The following is a 23,529-nucleotide window of genomic DNA, read 5'->3' as shown; positions in this document are numbered from 1 at the left end:
TCCTTTTCCACAATCCTGGCTGGACAGTCAACAGTCAGACTCCAGAGAATGAAAGCTCTCTGTGGAGTTCTGCTCCCCAATCCCACTTCCAACAATGGCGGCTCAGGTGTCAGCTTAAGACTTAAGGGACAACCTATTTCCACTACTTGAACACACCTACCTGTAAACCCTAAGGATTTCTCGTCTTGAGGCTGGTGCTTTCCTGTATGACAGCAATTACTCTTTTTTTTTGGTGGGGAAATGGGGGTTAAGTGACTTGCCCAGGGTCACACAGCTAGTAAGTGTCAAGTGTCTGAGGCCGGATTTGAACTTGGGTACTCCTGAATCCAGGGCTGGTGCTTTATCCAATGCACCACTTAGCCACCCCCAACAATTACTCTTAATATTTCCATTCCCTTGGGAGGGCATTGGCCACTCAGAAACACCAGACTTCACAGTCTAACTTTTCAAAAACTCTTAGGCCCAATTCCAAATTCTGTCACGCATAGGCTGCCCCATGAAGACTATTTACCTTGGTTTGAAGCTGAGGAGTTTTCCACGGGCAGATCATTGTCATGGCTCCCTTCCTTTGGAACAGGCACTGCAGGGAAGCTTCCAAAGGTCCATGGGCTCCTACCACCAACACCTTCTTCCCATCAATGATAAAATCTGAAAACCAAAAAAAGCCCCAATTTATCATTATCATCAAGACTTCTGGCCTTTTCTTTCTTTTTTTTTTTTTTTTAGTGAGGCAATTGGGGTTAAGTGACTTGCCCAGGGTCATACAGCTAGTAAGTGTTAAGTGTCTGAGGCTGGATTTGAACTCAGATACTCCTGACTCCAGGGTCGGTGCTTTATCCACTGCGCCACCTAGCTGCCCCTGGCCTTTTCTAAGAGTCCTAGATGTGGAGAAATGAAAGCCCAGTAACATTAAACCAATTGAGTTGGGACTAATTTATGATGGAGGCAGCATGAGAGCAATCTCTCCCAGGATACTCCCTGGGGAAGAGGCTGTTCTGAGGAAATAAACTTTCAGGCTGACTGATAAAAATCTTTGTTTCGACCCTTGTTATTTAAAAAAAAAAAAACCAATGCATTCCAAAAAGGTACCAGCTCTACACTAGAAGGTACAGCCTGTGCATCAATGGAGTTGTGATCTTGCTGATGTGGCTGATGCCCTCTAGTGGTGCCGAGCATAACCAATTCTCACTTTTCTGAGCTTATTCAATTATTGTTCATATTTTCCCACAGTTCTCCCAAAGAGAATCTACCCAAAATGAGAGAAGCCTTTCTCTGGCTCTCCCTCCCAACCCCCCACAGTGTGTGGATATCAGAGCACCATCTGGTTTGCCCATGTTATCCCTCCTTTTCTGAACGTACATTTTCTCACTTGCATCCTTTATGCCCATGAAAAAAATCCACAAAAAAGTATCACTTATTTAGAACATAAGTCTCTTCTTCTTCTTCTTTTTTTTTTTTTTTGAGGCAGTTGGGGTTAAGTAACTTTCCCAGGGTCACACAGCCAGTAAGTGTTAAGTGTCTGAGGCCAGATTTGAATTCAGGTCTTCCTGAATCCAGGGCTGGTACTCTATCCACTGCGCCATCAAGCTGCCCCCCCCTTTTTTAAGTGAGGTAATTGGGGTTAAATGACTTTCCCAGGGTCACGCAGCTAGTAAGTATTAAGTGTCTGAGGCCGGATTTGAACTCAGGTCCTCCTGACTCCAGGGTCGGTGCTCTATCCACTGTGCCACCTCACTGCCTCCCCCCTTCTAAAAGCAGATTGCTTAAAATAAAATTTGAGTTCTTTTTAATCAGGTTTTATGTATGCTGTGATTAAATAGCACATTCAACATGCTGAATATCCATCCTACAATCATTTTATTCACTAAATTGAACAGCTGAGAAGCAGAGAATACCTATCTCTTTATCTTACATTTATTGGAATTCAAGGCCAATGAACTAAACGTGAAAATAATACCCAAATGGCACCACTGCTTGGAAAGAAGTCACACACTGAAAAGGCTCCTTTGGGCTCCCAATCATTGGACTAAATAATTTTTAGCTTGTTATGCAGTGGAAAGGGCACTAGACTAAGACTCAGAAAAGACCAGAGTTCTAGTCTAGGTTCTACTAAGAGCTAGCTGTATGCCCCTGGGAAGGTCACACTTTACCTCGGCCACCCTTAGTTTTCTCTCATGAAAACATCCAGCACAGTAATTCTAGGAAGCTATATTTAATCAGGATTGCCTTTTCAATGAGCACAAGATGGTGGATTTTAAAGGAACTAAAGCGGGTAGTGAATCTGCTCTGACTGCTTCTGGCAAGAAGCTGAGAATCTACCTGAAAGCATTTTTATCTTTCCGCTTCATGTCTTTTCCTTTCATATGGCATTTTTACTATGCCAGGAATAAAAATTAGCCAAGAATGGAAAACTATAACCTCCCTTCTCCTTTGCCTCCAATTAAATGATTTCAGGGAGAAAAAATGAAAGCTTGAGTGAGAAAATGAAGGTAATTTTAATATTTCAATTAGAATCTCATAAAAAGGTAACCTTTCCAAATATATAAGCATTAATGTCTTGAATAACTATTTTTTTTTTTTGGCAGGGCAATGAGGGTTAAGTGACTTGCCCAAGGTCACACAGCTAGTAACTGTCAAGTGTCAGAGGCCGGATCTGAACTCAGGTCCTTCTGAATCTAGGGCTGGTGCTCTATCCACTGCGCCACCTAGCTGCCCCCAAATAAATTTTTTTTTTTTTGGTTTTGCGGGACAATGGGGGTTAAGTGACTTGCCCAGGGTCACACAGGTAGTAAAGTAAGTGTTAAGTGTCTGAAGCCAGATTTGAACTCAGGTACTCCTGAATCCAGGGCTGGTGCTTTATCCACTGCGCCACCTAGCTGCCCCCCTCCCAGATAACTTTTTAAGAAAGGAAAGAATACTAGATTTGGAATCAGAAAACCTTGAGTACCAGTGGTGTAATTATTTAACTGGGCAACCATAGGGGAATAAATTACTTAATCTGACTGTCCATTTCCTCATGTGTAAAATAAAGTTAATAATACCTGTCCTGCTTAACTTATAGGGTGTTGGAAAGATCAAATCAGAAAGTATATGTAAAGCTATTTGTAATAACAATAGTAATTGTTAATATTTAAATAGTGAGACAGGATTCCAACTCTGGTCTTCCTGACTCCAAGGCCAGCCCTTCTATCTACTGTCTCCAAGGAGGATGAGCAGCGTGTATCAGGCAAGTCAAATGATGTTCCTTCAGACTCTGATAAAAACTTCTTAGGAACCCTGAATGCAAGAGTCTTGGGAATAATAATGCTCCCCAAACTCCAAGACCTACTCCCAGGCGAACCCCTGCAGTTACTACTGAAAGGAAAAATCATGGTTCAGAAGTGGCGCACCTTATTCACTTCCACCAGTAACAACTGCTGACCAACTACCACCAATAGGAAAAGGGGAAAAAGAGCCCTAGAAATGCCAGCACACCCTATCCCTGAATTTAGCTCAGCCACCCTCACCAAAGGTCAAACAACTGATACAGGGTGCACATCCAGCCTAGCAGAAACAGCACCCTGATGGAGTGACAAGGGGCAGAATGTGGCAGGCAAATCAAATCACCACTTCCACCCTGACTGCCATCTTCCCCTTACATCCTGATGGAAAAACTCCAGGTCCTTGAATCCAAGAGCCTTGGACAGCAGTACTTGCTCCTGCAGTGTTACAGTCATCACCCTGGGAAAGCAACCCATGTGGAGCTTTGGAACTGCTCCTGCAGGTGCCCCAACGACATCTGCTGAAGACCCAGAAAAGAAAGTCCTTGCCACCAAAGTCAAATGGTTTGGCTTCAGAAAATGACATGATTTCATCGATAAAGAAGAGGCATCCCTATTTGTCTTGCTGATATATCGTAAGGACCACAGGACATTTCCATCTCACTTGAAGCGGAATCCTTCCTTCCTCTCTCCTTCCCTTCTTTCTTTCCTCCCCTCCTTTCTTTACATCTCATTTGCAATTGAATCCTTGTTTTCTTTCCTCCATCCCTCCTTTCTTCCTTCAGTACTATTTCAATGAAAGTTACTATTATCACTTTTGCTATTACCTGATTTCTCAAGAAGTTCAATCACGGCTCTGGCAGTAGGTGAAACAAAACATTCATGGGCATCTCCCCGTACTAACTTCCCCAGGTTTACATCTGTCACCCTGATGAATTAAAAAAAAAGGAAACAGGTAAATGAGATATTAGCAAATATTCAACTAAATTCAGCATAGAGGAGTTTAAAGGAAATATGAGCCAGTGCTTGATTAAACTGAATAATTAAAAATAAGATCAGAAGTGAGCAGAGAATGAAAGAAATTTACTTTGTAATGAACATTGCCAGAAGAATCTTCACTCTGACCCCTGCAGGCTAACAGGAAACTAGCCATGGGAGTTATCATTTAGTTTTCAAACCTTAAATTCATGCTTCTAGCCTGGTCTCCAAGTCTTCCGCTAATCATCTCACCTTTGGACAACCTGGCAGAGGTGAAACCCATACAATTCACCTCCAGGTGCATTCCATCTCTGTAGGACCTTGGCAGGTCACTAAAGTTCTGTTCCCTCAGTTTCATCAAACGTAGAATAAGGGCAAGGTACTAGATGATTTCTAAGGTTCCTTCCTGCTCTAGAGATACGATACCAGGAATTTTTGGCACTGAAATGAAAGTAGGGGTAAAGTGGAGGAGGAGGAAGTAGGTTTCATTTCTTTGCCCATTCAAATCCAGACCAAAGTAGACCAAACTCTCTAAAACTGACTAACATGAATCGATGGTCTTGATAAAGGTTATTTGCAAAACATCTACACTGGTTTTTTTTTGTTTTGTTTTGTTTTGTTTTGTTTTGTTTTGTTTTGTTTTGTTTTGTTTTTAGTGAGGCAATTGGGGTTAAGTGACTTGCCCAGGGTCACACAGCTAGTTAAGTGTTAAGTGTCTGAGGCCGGATTTGAACTCAGGAACTCCTGACTCCAGGGCCAGTGCTCTATCCACTGCGCCACCTAGCTGCCCCTACACTGTTTTTTAAAAAAGGAACTTTTCATATTTTTCTGCTTTACTCGGGAAATTCTGAAACCAATCACTGAAGGTGATAAACTCACTTTCAAGTTCTAGAAGTTCTCATTTGTCAAGGCTAAAGCATATTAATAAAAAAATATATATAACATGATGGCATATCCCCATGGCACCTAGAAATTTCATCACTGTGCCCTGTGTTAATTATTAGATAGTTAAGTTTAGAGAAGAAATTATAGTTTATTATCTAATAATTAATACAAGGCACATATATTCTTTTTATCTAGATATATTTAATATGTTCACTAAGCTTCATGCCCAGCACTCTATGCACTGTGCCAGATACTGCCCCCAGAATCCTGACAGGTAACCGAAATGGTGGCTAATCCATCTGTCTTTAACTAAAGTCAATGTCAGGGCCTAAGCAAGGAAGATCTTAAATGTGTTTCAGGTAGCTTATGCTCTTTTAATTGAGTATAGGTAGTGAATTTGAGAGTATCTTATATAAAAAATAGGCACATTCTTATACATAAGTAACAATAAGAAATTGTAAAAAATGGAAATTCCATTCACAAAAATAATCATTAAATACTTGGAAATTAACTTGCCTAAACATAACAAGTATAAAGAGAGCCAAAAAATTCTAACAACTGAAATAAAGGAAGACTTAAAATGCTAGAGGAACAATCAGTGTTTATGGGATGGACTACATCAATGCAATAAAAATGATAATACTCACTAAATTAATTTGCATATTTAATTCAATACTAATAAAAAATAGAGAGAAGCAGCATGGAATAGTAGTTAGAGAACTGGCCTTGGAAGTAAGAAAGAGCTGGGTTCAGTCCCAACTATGGTACATACAGGCTGTGTGACCTTTGGCAGGTTATTTAATCTCTGTGTTCAAGGCAACTAAGGAATAAATTGCAGAAAAGGTATCACCTTGCATGAGTAAAGAGACTGCCTTACTTGGAACAAAAATAAATTTTTTTAAGGTAAAAAATTACTTTAATATCAATCAACTTCCTTAAAAGAAAACATAAAAACATATGGTAGAATGGAAGGAACCAGGGGACCCTGGGTTAGAATTTTAGCTCTTCTACTACTGTGTGACCCTGGGCAAATTGCTTCACATCTATAGGCCTCAGTTTCCTCATCTCTGCAAAAGCAGAGGCTGGACTAGATGACCCTCAAGGTCTACCATCTCTTTCAGCTCCAAATCTATGGTCTTAGGATCTTATCAATGTACCTTGATCTTGACTGCTACAATGGATGTGCTTATTCAAGTTCATCAACCCCACATACTCCAGGATCCAAATTAATGTAGCTGATGTTTATTATTTTGTTCTTTAAATTTCAAATTAAACCATGTGATTTTGACTAAAAAGAAAACCTTTTGTGGTTTTATTTTTTGGTCCTGAACTGGGATGGAGATGTTACATTATACAGTGCTGCTGGGAAATTAGGTCCTTGGGAGGGTAAATTGCGGAGGATAATCCAGGGAGCAGAAAGAAAGTTTGGCCATTGTTGGTAATTTCCTAAATGACAACCTGGTGCGTCAAAAGAATATCTCATCAAAAATTATAACTTGTTCTTTACAAAGAATCAAATCATCATAGAGCTCCCAGGACTTTTCAAATTTTCTTTTTGACTTGTTATGACAGTGAACACACACAACGGAAAATGTAGTGAAAAAAATCATGTATTAAGTGAACTAACATTGAAAGATATTTCATTTCTCTGCATGCTTAATAAATGTTACAGTCAATGAATGACTACAATGACATCTTACCCATCCACATCTTTTTCTGGTTTCAAAGCATTCAGTATCTTGTTGCTAAATGAGTTGATGGAGAGTTGAAGAGTGAGACCATGAATTCTAGCATCTTCATTGAGCTTCAAGATTTCATCTATAATCTAAATAGAAAAGTATCAAAAACGAGTTTGATTAAACAACCAATAACGACAATTTTATTTAATAAGAAGCATTTCCATTTAAAAATTAATTCCTGTCCTGTGCTAAATGTTGGGTTAAAAAAGCAGTGTTGAATAGTCATTCCCCTCCAACTTCTTCTTTCTTTTCCCATTATGTAAAATTTCAATAAAAAACATGGGGCACCTAGGTAGCATGGTGGATAAAATACCAGCCCTGAATTCAGAAGGACCTGAGTTCAAATCTGGCCTCAGATACTTGACACTTATTAGCTAATGTGACCCTGGGCAAGTCACTTAACCCTCATTGCCCCGCAAAAATAAAATAAAATAAAATAAAAAACATGACACTCTATTGCTCAGGAAATGCTATTAGATTTCTTTTCCCTAATTTGATTTGATTTTACAAACATTTCTTGAGGTCCACTCTGTGTAAAGCCCTGTGCTAGCCTCCCTCTGCAGGAGAGAAAAGGGCAAATTAAGATGTCAGCCCTGCCCTAAAGGAGAACATAAAGTTGAAAGAGAGGTAAAACATAGAACAAATAATAAAAAAACAGAGCATGACCAGTGCTTAATAAGTACAAAGGGCTATTCTTAAAATGTTCTCTCTACTCTGCCAGTCATGGAATTTAAGTACCACAGGAAGAGGACCAAGAAGCAACTTTATTATAATTGCAAAGGGAAAACCTCTATTAATAGATCCATGCCATGAGCCAAACACACAGAAAATATTCCACAAAACAATCAAGAATAGAGGCAAATGTCATCTGATAAGGGCAGAGGATAGGAGGACTATTGCCTTCCTCGTTTTGGGCAGTAGGCCATCCAGTGCAGCTTGATATCTTCCATATCAAACCGCTGGCTCTGAGGTTTCAGTCCGGCACCCCATTGCCTGAGGACCCTATCTGGTGGGGGTCTCCCAGAATCCCAGAATGTTAAGAGTTGAAAGGACCCTTAGGTGGTTCAAGTGCAACCCATTCATATTTTTTTTAGTGAGGCAATTGGGGTTAAGTGACTTGCCCAGGGTCACACAGCTAGTGTTAAGTGTCTGAGGCTGCATTTGAACTCAGGTCCTCCTGAATCCAGGGCCAGTGCAACCCATTCATTTTTACCAATCAGGAAACTGAGACCCCAGGGCATTCAAAGTAAATACCTGTCCAGTTAAGTGAATAGCTGAGCTGTAACTTAGTCTTCTGGATCAAAGTCCAGCATTTTTGCCTATACCATGTTGCCTCTATGATTGTTTATTTTGTCAAATGTTGACAATGCTTCTCTATCATAAATGTTATCTAATTTTCAAAACACATTCCTTGGCAAGTCTGATAAAAAGCCGAATATAAAGACTAAACACCAATAGAGTAATCTATGCATATCAAGAATTGCTGATCTACCTCACCCTCAGAGAACAGGTTTGTTTTCATATCTCCCATCTCCCCGAATATCAAAACAAAATGAGGGACGCCAGCCTTACTGGCTATTTCTGAAGGTGAATTTCTGCACTAATAGAAACAACTACAAGCTTGGCCCTAAGGAAAATAAGACAGCGTTACTTAAGTATTGGGCAGTCAGGTGGCACTATAGATAAAGTGAAGGGCCTGGAGAGTCACAAAGACCTTTTCATGAGTTCAAATCTGGCCTCAGACACTTACTAGCTGGGTGACCCTAGCTAAGTCACTTAACCCTATTTGCCTCAGTTTTCTCATATGTAAAATGAGCTGGAAAAGGAAAAACCCAAAATGGGGTCACAAAGAGTCAGACATGACTGAACATTTAAGTATTCTATTTCCTCTTTTGTTAATCTAAGCAGTTTATATTTTTGTAAATGTTCATCTATTTCACTTAGATTGTCAGTTTCACTGGCACATAATTGGGCAAAATAACTCCAATAATTTCTTTAATTTCATCATCACTGATGGTACATCCACCCCTTCAAATTTTTTTTTTTTTTTGCTGGGTAACAGGGGTTAAGTGACTTGCCCAGGGTCACACAGCTAGTAAGTGTCAAGTGTCTGAGGTCGGATTTGAACTCAGGTCCTCCTGAATCCAGGGCCGGTGCTTTATCCACTGCACCACCTAGCTGCCCCTACCCCTTCCATTTTTGATACTGGTAATTTGGTTTTCTTCTTTCTTTTTAAAAATCAAATTAATCAATAATTTATCTTATTGGATTTTTTATAAAACCAAGCTCCTAGTTTTATTTATTAATTCAATGGTATATTTACTTTCAATTTTATTTACCTCTCCTTTGATTTTCAGGATTTCCATTCTGGTGATCAACTGGGGATTTGTAATTTGTTCTTTTTCTAGTTTTTTTTTTTTAATTGCAAGCCCAATTCATTGATCTGTTCTCTCTGTCTCTTGCTGATGTGCCCATTTAGAAATATAAAAATTTCCATAACAGGGGCAGCTAGGTGGCGCAGTGGATAGAGCACCGGCCCTGGAGTCAGGAGTACCTGAGTTCAAATTCGGCCTCAGACACTTAACACTTACTAGCTGTGTGACCCTGGGCAAGTCACTTAACCCCAATTGCCTCACTAAAAAAAAAAAAAAAAATTTCCATAACTACTGTTTCGTTGCATCTCATAAATTTTGGTATGTTGTCTCCCCTAAGGAAAACTGAATGTTACTGTTGCTGATTGTTATCTGTTTAAAGGTTTATTCTTTTTAAAAGGTCACCTTAAAGAGAAGTTAACCAGAGTAATAAAGCCTTGCTGTTTGAGTTCTCCACTGACCAATTAGTTGATAAGCTATTAGAAGGAAGGAGTTGCATCTTATCTAACATTTCTCTTCACCAGAGTATGTTGCTTTGCAAAGAGGTCTTTAATATAAGCAAACTGAAATCACGCAAATAACAGAATTTTACACTTAGAAGGGCCTTTAGAAAACATCTATCTACTTTAACCATATAATTTGAAAAATGGAAACACTGAGCTTTAGTGAAGAAAGAATACCAAGGTCACACAGGTGAAATTGAAAGACTTTCTATCAAGTGGAAAAGATCTATGTTCCTTTTAAATTCTTAGCCACAAGAAACGACTGGATCTCTCCCAGCTTGGCAATATTAATAAAAGGAAAATAAGAACCCATTACCTCATCTTCACTGCTGTCAGGAGGCAGGCAAATGTGAGTAATGTTCAGACCAGCCTGAAAAGAAAGAATCAAACTATTTTTTAAAATCTAAACAAGTAATTCAAAATTATAAGGGAATAAAAATCTCCAAACCGTACCTCTTCAGCCAAGTTCTGGTTTATCTCCTGCATCCAGTTATCATCACCTACCTTCAGGGAGAAAAAAAGAAGAGGAAAGTACATAAAAATGCACATAATATGTAATTATTTAGAATAAGTCTATCTACCTCCAGAGAAAGAAGTAATGGAGTCTGAATGTAGATTGAAGCATGTTTTTTATTTTAACTTTATTTTTCTTTGGGGTTTTTTTGGGTGTGTTTTCTTTTGCAACATGGCTAATATGGAAATCTTTTGCATGACTTCACATGTATAATCTAAATCAAATTGCTTGCCTTCTCAAGAGGGGGGAATGGGTGAGAGGGAGGGAGAGAATTTGGAGCTCAAAATGATAAAAAACCAAATATTATATATTGTTTTTACATGTAATTGAGAAATATTTAATGAAATAAATAAAAATATACTGGGGAAAGTAATTTTTATTATAGAATAGAGGAGAATATAAGATAAATAAAAAAGAATACAACTCTTCTATGAATTCATTCTTACTTTCCTCAAAAAAAACTATCGAATGGCATTTCATTTATTGTCAAATCTCTGACGCAGACATAGCAGAATCATCAGCATCACTAGACAGATGAAAACACTGAGGGGCAGAAGTCTATGAACTGGGGGAGAACCTAATTCTTTGGTCTCTTAATGTTTTATCACTGCACTAATATTATTTTCATGCCTTTCAAGGGACATGAGAACCTAGTACTGTGACTGGCAGATAATAACAATAACAACAATAGTAACAATAATTATGCCATAGCGTTTATAAAGCACTTAAAAAATATCTCATTTGATTCTCACAACAACCTGAGAGGTAAGTGCTATTATTATTCCCATTTAACTTATAAGGAAAGTGGAGCAGAAAGAGATACAATTATCCTTTCCACATTACAACTTTTCCTCATCACTCGATATATAGAGGGTCAGCATAAGAAATTAAATGGGAAATTTTTTGGAGTTTTGCAGAAGCCACAGATAGAAAGAGTTTAGAAATTCAGAAATGCGTGAAATATATGTGTGGCATTTGTTATGGGGAAAATAGGTGGGGGGTTGGTGTAGGGGTTCTTAGGAATTCCTCTTTAAAGAATTATGCCCTCTTGCACACAAAAACAATTAGAATAAAATTATACTCTATTTTGGCACTAGGGAAAAAAAACCAAGAGAGAAGTCCTTGGACTTCTCATGGGGAGAAGGCGTGTCACAGAGGTGTGGCTCTCTGAGATACCTATCTTCTCGAGCAGGAGACAGGCAAATACTTTTATAGAGGATCGGTAGTCCTGATGGGGTGATCATCTGATTGTAGAAAGTTCCCTTATTGAGGGAGGACCATCCCCCACTGGTGGTGGTTGGGGAAGTTGTGAGAGGCAGCTCCAATCTCTCAAGCCATCTCTGTCCCTCTCATGCCACAAAGGCAGCAGCCACACCTAATCTTATCTCCCTGAGGAGTGGGGGAGACTGGAATGAAGGGTGGTGGTCCTGGGGCTAACTCGGTCCAGATCTGGTGCTGCTTATTCCTTCAGGTGTGTCTGTCCTTTGGTTTAGTTTCTCAAGGAGAAGGTTCCTTGATTTCCCCCCAAAAACTTCTGAGGTACCCCAGGCCCATAACAGTATTGTATAATATCAACATATTTTATCTTTTAATACTAAAAACACCCCATATAAAATAAAGAGAAAAAAAAATCAGACTTCTCAGTATGAAGGGAGGGCAAAAGAATTTTACATGAATTTTCCAGATTTTGGGGGGGGTGGATGAGGCACCACAACCCTAACCCCTGAGATATGCAAGGGATAACGATACTTAATATTTATTGAATTGAATAAAAATTAATTCTAAGCATACACAAAGGTTTCAAGTGTAAATGAATACTCTTTTCTGAATATTCACATTTTGTCAGAAACTCAACCTTGGGTCCACAGGCCCTTCAGATTTTGTGGTGGGGGAGTGGAGTGAATTAGGATAAGGGAAAAAACCCTACATCTTTATTTTCGCTAACAAAAATTTATCATGATCTTTACTTATTTACAAAAATTATTCTGAGAGATATAAAATGGTCAAGAATCTCTTGCTTAAGTAGAATCTACTTTTTTGTTTTGGGAGCCCTTAGTGAGGTACACACATGGATACTCTAGTCCCAGCATAAAGTATGACAGAGGAGCAAGCAGCTGGCAGGAAGACAAAGGCTTTCTTAGGTGGCCTAGCCAGCTGATAAAGAAGCAAATGGTGCCAAAGACCCTACACAACTAACTATCCGGCAGCTGAAACATTTACAAGGATTGAAAAGTCACTTTGAGATATAAATCAAATCGGGAGAGCTTGGGCCCCAGAGTCAAATTTAGGAAGATCTAGCTGCAAGATTCCAGTAGGGACCAGATCTTCCAAAGGCAGCCTTTTCTTCAAAGTGGCTTCCAGAATCCAGAGGCAGTTTACAATCTAATGGAAACTTCAAAAAGGAGGCCCTCAGCCTTTATGTACAGTGCAGAGTGCTGGGCTCAACACAAATATAAATACAAATAGGACACGTTCAGGGCAGCTAGATGGCACAGTAGATAGAACACCAGACTTGGAGTCTGGAAAACTCATTTCTCCGAATTCAAATCTGACCTCAGACACTTACTAGCTGTGTGACCCTGGGCAAGTGACTCTACTCTGTTTGCCTTAGTTTCCTCATCTGGAGAAGGAAATGGTAAACCATTCCAGTTTCTTTGCCAAGAAAACTCCAAGTGAGGTCACTAAAAGATTAAAACAACCGAACAACAGAACTAGCTCAGCTACCACCTTCTAGACTGGGGGGGATCCATGCTGAGTAAGAATGAAGGATTCCTTCCATGAGAAAATTTCCAAGTCAGTGATACTTTCCCTCTAGAATATTGCTTGAAATTTATATATATATATATATATATATATATATATATATATATATATATATATATACATATATATATATACACACACACACACACATGTATGTGTATATGTATATGTGTTTTTATATATATATATATATATATATATATATATCAAACAGATTTAATATCATAAGAGAATTTGTGGCTCAACTTTACTATTGACATTTCCTCAAGATCAGCATGGCACAGAACTAACTAAAAAGTCTGCAAAATCAACCCAACACATCAGCTCTAGTCGGATATTTACTGGTTAATTCCTACTCTATCAGTCTGTAAATTTATAGCTTTAGATATCAGCTATAGCTCCCCACTACTTTCTTGTTTTACTTGATATCAATTTTCTCCTTCAGTCATCTGTTCTTTGGTCTGTAAACCATCATCTTTCCTTATTTGTTCTCTGAAATTCTATTGTACTAATCTATTATATAATATTGCTGAAACTGCTGCTTTGGGCTAACTGATACAGTGAGTCTATGCTCTGACCATAATAAACTGGTTTTTATCCTATCTCAGCACCATCGTTGATCCTTGAATAATTTTGTCACAGTGGGCACTTAAATGCCTATTGAAGCTTAATTTTTTCAGAGTAAAAATGGGTGAATTTTTTTCACTTTGTTCTAGAACAGTCCTGACAGAAATCACAACTCACTAAAAGAATATACAGTTTATGCCCAAGTACTAGAGAGAATCCATAAGTGATCAAATCTTTTTAGTCTGCTTAAAAAAGCTAGGAAACACCAAAGCTGTCTGCTCCTTCGTGATTTCTCTGAGTTCAAAGCTAAGCTTGTCACAAGAAATTTGAAAATGGAAACATATTGTAAAACGGCAATCCTAAACTATACTCTCAACCTTACCTGGACAATTCCAAGTACTGGCTTAAAGTCAGGGTTTCCTTTCTGCAATAAACTCAGAACTTCTTTGGAATTATGAATTATTTCTCTGCAATGAGAAGAAATACAATTCAGTTAAACATCTACTAACAAAAAGATGTATTTTGACAATGTACTAATTTCTCAAAAAATGTAAAAAGGTGAAACAGCATGGAGTGGGAAAAATGAATTTTAGGGTGGCAGAAAAAAGAGAACTATAATTATCAGTAGCAGAAAATAGAACAGTCTGACAAATTGGAGTCAGAGCTTATCTAACTTAGTAGTTGCCCAAGACTAGAAGATGCTTGTTAATAGCAATGTATAGAATAAAATAAGTTTGACCTGGCTTTGTATGACTAGTTAAATGATCAAGTCATTTAACACCTATCTGCCCCAATTCCCTCAACTGTAGAAATGAGGTTATAATAAGGTGTCTACCGCTCAGTGTTGTTGTAGGAATTAAAGGAGGATTTGTAAAAAGCAATTCACACAGTGCCTGGCACATAGTAGGCACTATATAAGTGCTTATAAATAGAACAATTTAAATGGACTTTGGGAGAGATGTTGACCTATAATACAATGATAACTATCAGAAAATATCTGCAACTAATTTGTTGTAATAGATATCATTCATCTCTTAAGGACCTGCTTCAATTAGCTTTGGTAAAAAGAATAACTCACTCCATTCAGTTATAAAAAAAAAAACCCTTGCCTCAAACTTCACTTTAAAATATTTCTTTTTGGAAATAGACAACTAGGTGGTACAATGGATAAACCACTAGACCTGAGTCAGGAAGATCTAAGGTCAGATCTGGATTCAGACACTTAATAGCTATGTGACCCTGGGGGGGAAAAATAAATCTCTCTTTGCCTCAGTTTCCTCAACTGTAAAATGGGGATAATAATATTTGTAAAGTGCTTAGCACAGTTTCTGGTATGTAGTATGGCACTATATAAATGTTTATTCCTTTTCCCTTACTTCTCTGAAAATGTGTATGAAGTAGCTATGTAGTACAGGTCTTTCTGACTCCAGACTCAATGCTCTATCTGCTGGATCACCTACCTGGCATATAATAATACTGTATAGACAATTCTAACCAAGTTTTCTCAGGCCACCCATACTAACTACATATGGGGAGAAGGGGGAGGAGGAAGAGACAGGAAATGTAGATACAATATTTCAAAAATTATGTCCAATCTGGGAAATATCATATCTAAAAATAACTTGAGATTGACATGGGACTTACATACAAGACTTCATTTGGGCCCCCAAGGTTCTTACTGGAAAGGGGAGAGGGAGGGGCCAGTTAATGCTTTCACTCTCATAATCACAGCCAGGGTTAAGTGTCTGAGGCTGGATTTGAACTCAGGTCCTCTATCCAACTGAGTCACCTAGCTGCCCCTCAATCCCTCCCAATTCTTAGAGTATAGTATAGTGGGAAGAGCAGTTTGGAATTACAGGGGCTGGATAAACCATTTTAGACTCAGTCAATTATCTTCAGAACTCCTCAGGGCTTCAGTTTCCTTATATGTAAAATGAGGGGTTGGAAAGAAGACAGTAGCTGACCAGCTATATGAATACATTTTCTTTCCCTCTGCATCAGCCTGAACATTCCCCTAACACCCTAGGTCCAAGCTCCCAACTTCCTTGAACTGACCTAGATGAGAACATTATAAAGACCCATCAGACTTTACTGGCTTGAGAAAATGCTCCACTCCCACCCAGGACCCAGTGGACCCAGTTTCCATTCTTCTTCCCAGGACCCAACAATATGTCCCAAAACACAATGTTTTGAATGTCTCCACAATAAAGCTGGCCTGCTTTCCTGTCCTGTTGTACTTCCCATGTTTCCCTGTCCTGGATTTTTAGTACTCTGAACCAGCCTAAACCTGGTATTTATTAGATCATTTTCGATGGTTTCTTAGGTCATCTCCATCTCTATACTTTTAGAACCACATAACTAGACTTTCTAGCCTTGTTTAAGCTTCTATTGCTTTGTTTTAGGATTCGAAGACTGTTCTATTACTTACTTGAAAAGAACAGCCTGTTACCACAAATCAAAAAACAATGTTTCTAATTGTGAATTTTCCTGCCACTGTTTTGGAAAAAACCTGGTCAACTATCAACCTCTGATCAGGGCAAATGAAAAGAATAATTGGATAACCTGAACACGAACAATTCTGTTTTCCATAAAGCAGTACTTTTCTATGGGCAATAAATGATAACACATTCTGTGAACAGATGAGAAGATATAGATGGGTGGTGGAGGGAAGGCAGCGCCAGACTGATGGATTGTAAGAATAGCAATAATAATGCCTTATGTTTGTATAATATTTTAAGCAATTTCCACACATCTCATTTTAGATACAGAACACAGAAATCAAGGTCATTTCCAGGGTGAACCCAACCAATCAATCGATAAGCAATTTATTCAGTGCTTCCTAGGTTCCAGGCACTGTTTTAAATACTGAATTGAAGAGGAATAACATGAAAACACTGAAAGGGGAAGTGGGGCTTTAATTGTAAAGGAGATTAAATGCAAACAGAGTAGTCTATATTTAAATCTATATGTAATAGGGGGCAGGTTGGTGTCTCAAAGGATAGAGTGCTGGGCCTGTAGTTAAGATGACCTGATTTCAAATCTGTCCTCAGACACTTACAAGCTGTGTAACCCTGGGCAAGTAACTCAATCCTATTTGCCTCAGTTTCCTCATCTGTAAAATGAGCTAGAGAAGGAAACAGCAAACTACTCCAATATCTTTGCCAAAAAAAGTCCAAATGGCATCATGAATAGTCAGACACAACTGAACAACCACATCTAATAGGGGATGCTAAAATTTACTAAGGGGCATAGGGGTATTAGAGTCAGATCTGGGCTTTTAGGGAAATTACTTTGGTGGTTATGCTGAAGGATAAGTAGAGACAGAGAGAAGAAACAGCATATAGGAATTATCTGGGTGGGTGAAAACGAAAAACACTGGAGGTTTCATTTAAAGAATTATGTTATTCAATTAAAAAATCAAATCAACATTTATTACAGGCTTATTATGCATGAGGTAACAATAACGTTAGGAGGGCGTGCATATTCAGTTCATTAACCTTCTATTTTTCTATTTTGTTAAAGTACATTTGTAAAGATATTATTTTCCCCAAGGACTGCTTTAGCAACAGCCCAGAAATTTTGGCATGTTGTCTCAGCAAGATCATCATCTTCTTCTTCTTTACATAGTTATTCACTGTTTTTATGATTTGTTCTTTAACCTATTCATTATTTAGGATTACATTTTTAGTCTCCATTTGGAGTCTGATTCTTTTATTTGTTGTCTCTATTTTTATTGTGTTATCCTCTATAAAAGATGAATTACAACTATTTCTGCCTTTAAAAAACAAAAATCTGTTTATAATACCTTAGTCCTTTACTACATGATCAATTTTTATAAAAATTCTATGTGGCACTAAGAAATGGTTCTTTTGCTGTCCCATTTAGAGACACCATAAGCCTTTTAACTCCAGGTTTTCCTGCAATTTATTTGATTCCATATTTTCTCTTTTGTTTTTCTTTGTGTTAGACTTATCCAAAACAGAGACAGTGAAGTCTCCTGTCACCACTGTGTTACTGTCATGAAGTTCATATGCTTCATGAATATGGATGCTAAGGCATTTGGATGATCTAAGTTTATTACTGATATTGGTTTATGATTCCTTTCAGCATAACAGTTTGCTTGTCTATCTCTTTTTATTTTTGCCTTTTCAGAACAACTGAAACTCTTGCTTTTTTTGGATTTACTTGATGCGTAGTAAATTTTTCCCAACCCTTGTTTTCTTGTGTGTATGTCATTTAAAAACGTGTTTCTTGTAAGCAATATATTTGTTAGGTTTTGTCTTCTTGTCTAATATGTCGATCTTTTTTTGTTTTATTGGATGGTTTCCAAGTTCCACGTGGTGCTGAGAAATATGTATATTCTTTTGCTGTCCCATTTAGAAAATGCCATAAGTCTTCTAACTCCCCAGGAGTTTCAACTCCACCCCCCCAACCTCCTTCCCCAAGTTCGAACAAGTAGATGTTTCAAGTACCAAATCCCCCAGACCACAACCAGTACAAGATCCCTATTTCCCTTCACAGACTATAGCTCTTTACTCATAGGAGATTTATCAATTGAATCCCCTCCCACTACCAAAGCAAGGCCTCCTTCCTCCCCCCTCCTTTTCAATTCTTTCCCCCTTCCACTTTACTCACTCCCCTGTAAGCTCTTCTCTTTCTGACACAGAGGTCACCTTTCCCTTATTCCTAGTCCTCAATTTGACTAGGGTACATCACACATTCTTCCCTATCCCTGTGCTTCCCAAGCCTCCATCACATGCCCTGCTACACTGCAATGCAGTCCCACAAAAACAAAACACTGATTCACCTATGGGTGGGGTGTCATCCAGTTCAGTCCACAATACCTCATGTATGTTTCTTCATTGTTACCTCCACCTGACTTCTGCATTCACCCTTTTCTCCTTGCATACATTTAGAAAAAAATCTTCTTATTGACCTCTCTGCTGTCATTTCCTGAGTGTTACTGTTCTTGGCTGGTGCATTTATTCACTTCTGAATTTCTGTTAGGGTGTTTGAGAAGCAAAGAATCTCTTCAGTTTTGTTTTTTTCTAAAAATGTTTCAAACACCTCTTTATTCTTGAATATCCATCTTTTTTTTTTCATGTACTGTTAGGCTCAGATGTACAGGACAGGTCTTCCTGAACCCCATTATTTTTCAAAAGACATTATTCCATCCCCTCCCACATTTTCTGTTTGGTACAAAATCGTCTTCTTACGTTATTCAAGTTGCTTTTCCTTTGTATTTGAATGTTTTTCTCCTGATCAGTAGTAGAACTTGTTTCTAATTGCTATGTCTTGGAGTCTGTAGCCTTGTTTTTGTTTTTGTTCTTCTGGAGAGAAACTAAGTTTTTTCAAATGATACTTCATTTTTTACATTCAAAAGTTTGGGGCAGTTCTCTTCTATTATTTCCTGTATTACGGTGTTAATTTTGTTTTGTTTTGTTTTGTTCTAGTGTGTTCTGGGTGATCTACAATCCTTAGGTTGTCTATAAGCCTCTTGTCCTGGAAACCTGAATGTTTTGATTGCATAGTAAGCATATTTTGTTTCAATGTTTTGGGTTTTTTTTTTCCTTTTCTTCTTCTAGATTGTTCTTCACTTCAGTATATTTGCATTCCAAATCTAATGTTCTCTTATGTTTCTTTGTCGAGTCTTGCTATAGTAGTTTTTTCTGCCCTGCCCATTATTTTTGCTGTGCAGGCCTTAAATTCTGCTCTCATAATTCTTAATTATCTTTTGACCCACTCAAGAACAGAATGTTGTAGTTCCATATTCTCACATTCCACAAGGTCCCTGTCTCATCAAGTGTTGGCCCATTTTCCTTTGTTTTGCACTATTTATTCAGACACCTGAGACAACCCCTAGATTTTCCTCAACTCACTTTCCCACTTTGTCTCTTCTCATGGTGGTGGTTTCCCTGGAGGTGCCCCAAAGCATCTCAGTCATTCTCCCACACCAAAATTCTCAGCCCCAAGTGACTTTTGAGTGTACAGAACTGGCCCCTGCTGGATACTATAATCTTTCCCTTATGCTTAGAGGACCATCAATAAAACAATTGTATAAATAAAAGTAAATACTTTCAAAGAGAACTCTTTCAGCTCTAAATCTGAAACCTCATCTGTCACCTCCATTATCTGATAACTACACTATCTAAGGAACTGAACCAATTAGGTACTCTAGTTATTTTTGTTGGCCTCAGGCAAATTCACTGAAATCATCCATTTAGGACTAGGCACAAAGGGATTGCAATTTCCGTAGGGAGGGAGGTGTGACTGGTACAAACACCAAAAAACAGCCACTGATTTGAAGTATTTGTAGTACCATTAATGGTTCCCAACCAATCAATCTCGAAAAACATTTATTAAACGCCAACTATGTGATTGGGACCGTGCCAACCAAAAGACCACAGCTTTTGAACTACTACACCTGTTCTTCAATTTCCAATTACAGTATGAGATGATTAACCTTAATGAAAGGAAGGCTCATTAACGTTTCTATGTGGGAAGATGGATGGCTCCAGCAGCTGGGAAGGTTTAGGGTAGGAGTCGCCCAGGTACTAACAAATTCAGGCATTTTAGAGGTGCTAAAAAGATTGTTTTTTGTTTTTCTTTCTTTTTAAACAACTGAGTAATTTTAGAGCGCCTGTTTTTTACTCATTTGCTGTATCCAATATTTTAATGTTCTGCACACCACCAACCCCTCCCCCCCCACCCCGCCACACACACACACACACACACACACACACACACACACACACACACACACACACACACACACACCCCTCTCTCTCTCTCATTAGCTTGCTCTGTGACAATTCCTTTAGCATGGTCATTCTCAGCAAAAGTCCTAGTTGCCTCTAACATTACTTTTTCATAAGAGCTGGTATGTAACTAAGTATAAACACACCCGCCGGCCAGAGTTATTTTTTAAAAAGCTATAAATACATCTAGCCACGAAATCAACCTATTAAAATATTTTTCCTAGGTTGTTGTTTTTTTCCCCCAACGTTCTGAGACATGATTCAAGTTCAAGGGCTGCCAGGGCAGGCTGACCATTCATTAGCAGTCAGTGCCTCTGGATGGATGAACAAACAGAACTTTCTAGCCGGGAAGCGCCGCCCCGGCGGGAGGAGCTGATGCAGACGGGCAAGGAAGGAGGCGTATATGAGGCTGCGGTTGCGGGGGGGGGGTCCCCACAAGCTCCAAATTCCAGGCCCCTTTCCCGGGACCTGGCAGCTGCCCAGTGACCGGGCAGGTGATGGCGGGAAGCAGCCGCTGGCAGATGTGGAATAGGGCCTCTTCTTTCCGTCTCCTGCAAAGCCTTACGCGGTTGCATCAGAGGCAGCGGCGGCACGTAGCGGCCCCGGCCCGAGCCCCAGCGCGGCGCGGCGAGGCCCGGCCCGGCTCGGAGCGCTCGGGCGCACGTGGGGATGCAGCGGGAGCCTCTCGCAGGCACACGCGCCGCCGGGCTAAACGCGGGTGCGCAGCACCGGGCTCCCCCGAGACCTCACTCGGGGCCAGTGGCGGGATGCGCGCCCGGCCCCCAGCTACGTCCCAGCGGCGCTACGTCCAGGGCTCCAACAAGTTGTCACCAAGCTGACCTAGGTGCACCCCCCCATCCCCTCCCCCGCTGCCCTCTCGCCGCCCAAGGGGGTGCGGCGGGGGGCGGGAGAAGCGAGGCCTCCACGCAGACCCCATATGCGCCCGCGCCTCCCTTCGGGGAAAGTTATGGTCCTAGGACGCTCACCTGACCACGGAGTCCGGCTTCAGCGGCGCTTTCCCGCCCGCGTGGCCGCCGCTCCCGCTCTGCGGCTCCCGCAGCCGCCGCTGCCCGAGCAGGCCCTCGCCCGCGCTGCCGCTACCGCCGCTGCCTGTCCGGCGGGGCACCTGAAAGCTCTCCCGGGGCGGGAAGAGCCGCCGCGCGGCAATGCCCTGCCGGCAGCCTCGAGGGGCCGGGGGCTGATGCGCCCAGCGAAGCTGTCTGAGGACCCCGGACCACCTCGTGCTCATGGTTGGGCTGGAGCCGCCGCCGCTAGTGGCCGAGGAACTAAGGATGCCGGCTCGGCAGAGGCACGGGCTGCTAGAGTCCTCCCGCGATGCGCTGATGCGCGATGCCGCCGCCAAAGGCAAGACACGCTGCAGCTGCGCCAAGTTACTCAATGCTGGGCTCTACGCCGGCCGGGCTGCGCTGGGCTGGGCTGGGCGGTACTCGGGGGAACTCTGGAGCTAGAGAAGCTGCAGGAAGCGAAGCGAGCAGACGCTTCCTTCTTAAGGGACCAGAAGCCAGCCCCTAGAGGGCACTCCGCCCAGACTGGGCACGCCTGCCAGCCCCGGGCTCAGGGACTCCCCTAGAGCTAGCATCGAAGTACCTGCCCCAACAGCCTCGCCCATCAAAGTTCCCCGAGGGCGTCACCTTGGAAGGACATTTAAAAAATATAAAGCAAAGAAAATAGCGATGCCGATGCAAGCTCCCTTTGCAACAACACACAATCCTTTTAGCTGGGAGTGTTAGCTGCTGTCTACTGCTGGGGGTTAAGATAACGGAAAAAATTACAAAGTAACAAGTATCGAGTTAGCTTTTGTGAAAATCATCTGGGACTCGAAGAAGATAGATTTCTGGGAATTCATGAACTCAAACGGGGGAAAAATTATATCTTTGTTTTCAATAACCTCTAACTAAAACTAAGCATTTCCTTAAGTTATTTAAACCACATTCAGAGGGGTCTCAGACTGGCGAAGGAGTCCATGACAGGACAAAGGTTAGCCCATGCCATAATCTTTTGATTCCTATCTATCCCACTCCTTCTTGTTCAAGAACAAGGATTTTTATTTTCAGGCTTTGGTCTTTGGCCAGTTTTTTAGTAATTTGGTCATATCTGCCCCCAATTAGGTTAATTTTACTCTAAAAATGGAATTTCAGTATTTAAATAAATGGGACAAAATCTAAAGGGAAACTCTTCTTGAGGTAGTCATTGCCAAGGACCAATAAATAACATTAGGTTTTGTTGAACTTTAGAGGTTGTGAATTCAGTTGTTCTCCAATTTTATGCTCTCTTTTGGCACAATATTTTAAAATTAAATGAAAGGCTGTTCCCTCAAACTTTTGGATTCCGAAGCAAGGTTTTACCTGTGAACCCAATGAGAGAGATACACACACACACACACACACACACACACACACACACACACACACACACACACACACACACACACACACACACAGAGTGAGACTCAAACTTCATCCCCAGAATTTTTGGAAGTGTTTTAGGGCTAAGAGGCAGTAAGAAGTCCTGGACAACTGAGAAACTGGACTCTCAGATTCTTTTGGGGGGGGGGTGCTGGGCAATGAGGGTAAAGTGATCTGCCCAGGGTCACGCAGCTAGCAAGTGTCAAGTGTCTGAGGCCATATTTGAACTCAGGTCCTCCTGAATCCAAAGCCAGTGCTTTATCCACTGTGCCACCAAGCTGCCCCCTGGACTCTCAGATTCTAATGTTGAATAGTAAGCTGTTAGCATTAATGAATCCAGGGTACTGAAGACTCATTTTCCATCAATAGTCAACTGGTAGTTTTAACTATCAATACTTATCTTTTTTGTTTGTTTTGGTGAGGCAATTGGGGTTAAGTGACTTGCCCAGGGTCACACAGCTAGTAAGTGTCAAGTGTCTGAGGCCAGATTTGAACTCAGGTCCTCCTGACTCCAGGGCCGGTGCTCTATCCACTGCACCACCTAGCTGCCCCCTTATCAATTAATTTTTAATTTGGCTGGTTCTGCTTAAGAAACTTTAATCTTTTAAGTAAAAAGACATCATGGCATGTGTTAAATATTTGGATACTAAAATTCAAAACTTTGAATATTTGCTTTATTTTATTCCAATAAAAAGATATATTCATATTCTTCTCAGCATTCCAAGACTCCAAAATCTTTTGTGGACTGACTTGAGAATGTTTTG

The 23,529-nt window shown here is 40.3% G+C and overlaps 1 protein-coding gene across 1 annotated transcript in view; it reads right to left on the bottom strand.

Annotated features, from left to right (window-relative positions):
• MTHFD1L (methylenetetrahydrofolate dehydrogenase (NADP+ dependent) 1 like) overlaps positions 1 to 22,718 on the bottom strand; it is a 218,868-nt gene extending 196,150 nt beyond the window's left edge. The window contains exons 1-7 of the mRNA XM_044003413.1: positions 21,326 to 22,718; positions 13,964 to 14,048; positions 10,191 to 10,241; positions 10,054 to 10,107; positions 6,824 to 6,948; positions 4,088 to 4,188; positions 512 to 648 (exon numbers count right to left, since the gene is read on the bottom strand). Of these exons, the coding sequence (XP_043859348.1) occupies positions 512 to 648; positions 4,088 to 4,188; positions 6,824 to 6,948; positions 10,054 to 10,107; positions 10,191 to 10,241; positions 13,964 to 14,048; positions 21,326 to 21,588 (816 nt within the window). The 5' untranslated portion in view covers positions 21,589 to 22,718. The remainder of the gene's footprint in view (positions 1 to 511; positions 649 to 4,087; positions 4,189 to 6,823; positions 6,949 to 10,053; positions 10,108 to 10,190; positions 10,242 to 13,963; positions 14,049 to 21,325) is intronic.
• Positions 22,719 to 23,529: the final 811 nt, after the last annotated feature.

Source organism: Dromiciops gliroides, chromosome 4 (assembly GCF_019393635.1).
Source record: "Dromiciops gliroides isolate mDroGli1 chromosome 4, mDroGli1.pri, whole genome shotgun sequence".
In the NCBI taxonomy this organism is placed as follows: Eukaryota; Metazoa; Chordata; class Mammalia; order Microbiotheria; family Microbiotheriidae; genus Dromiciops; species Dromiciops gliroides.
Note: the sequence above shows the minus strand (reverse complement) of the source record. Positions and strands in the feature narration are given on the sequence as shown.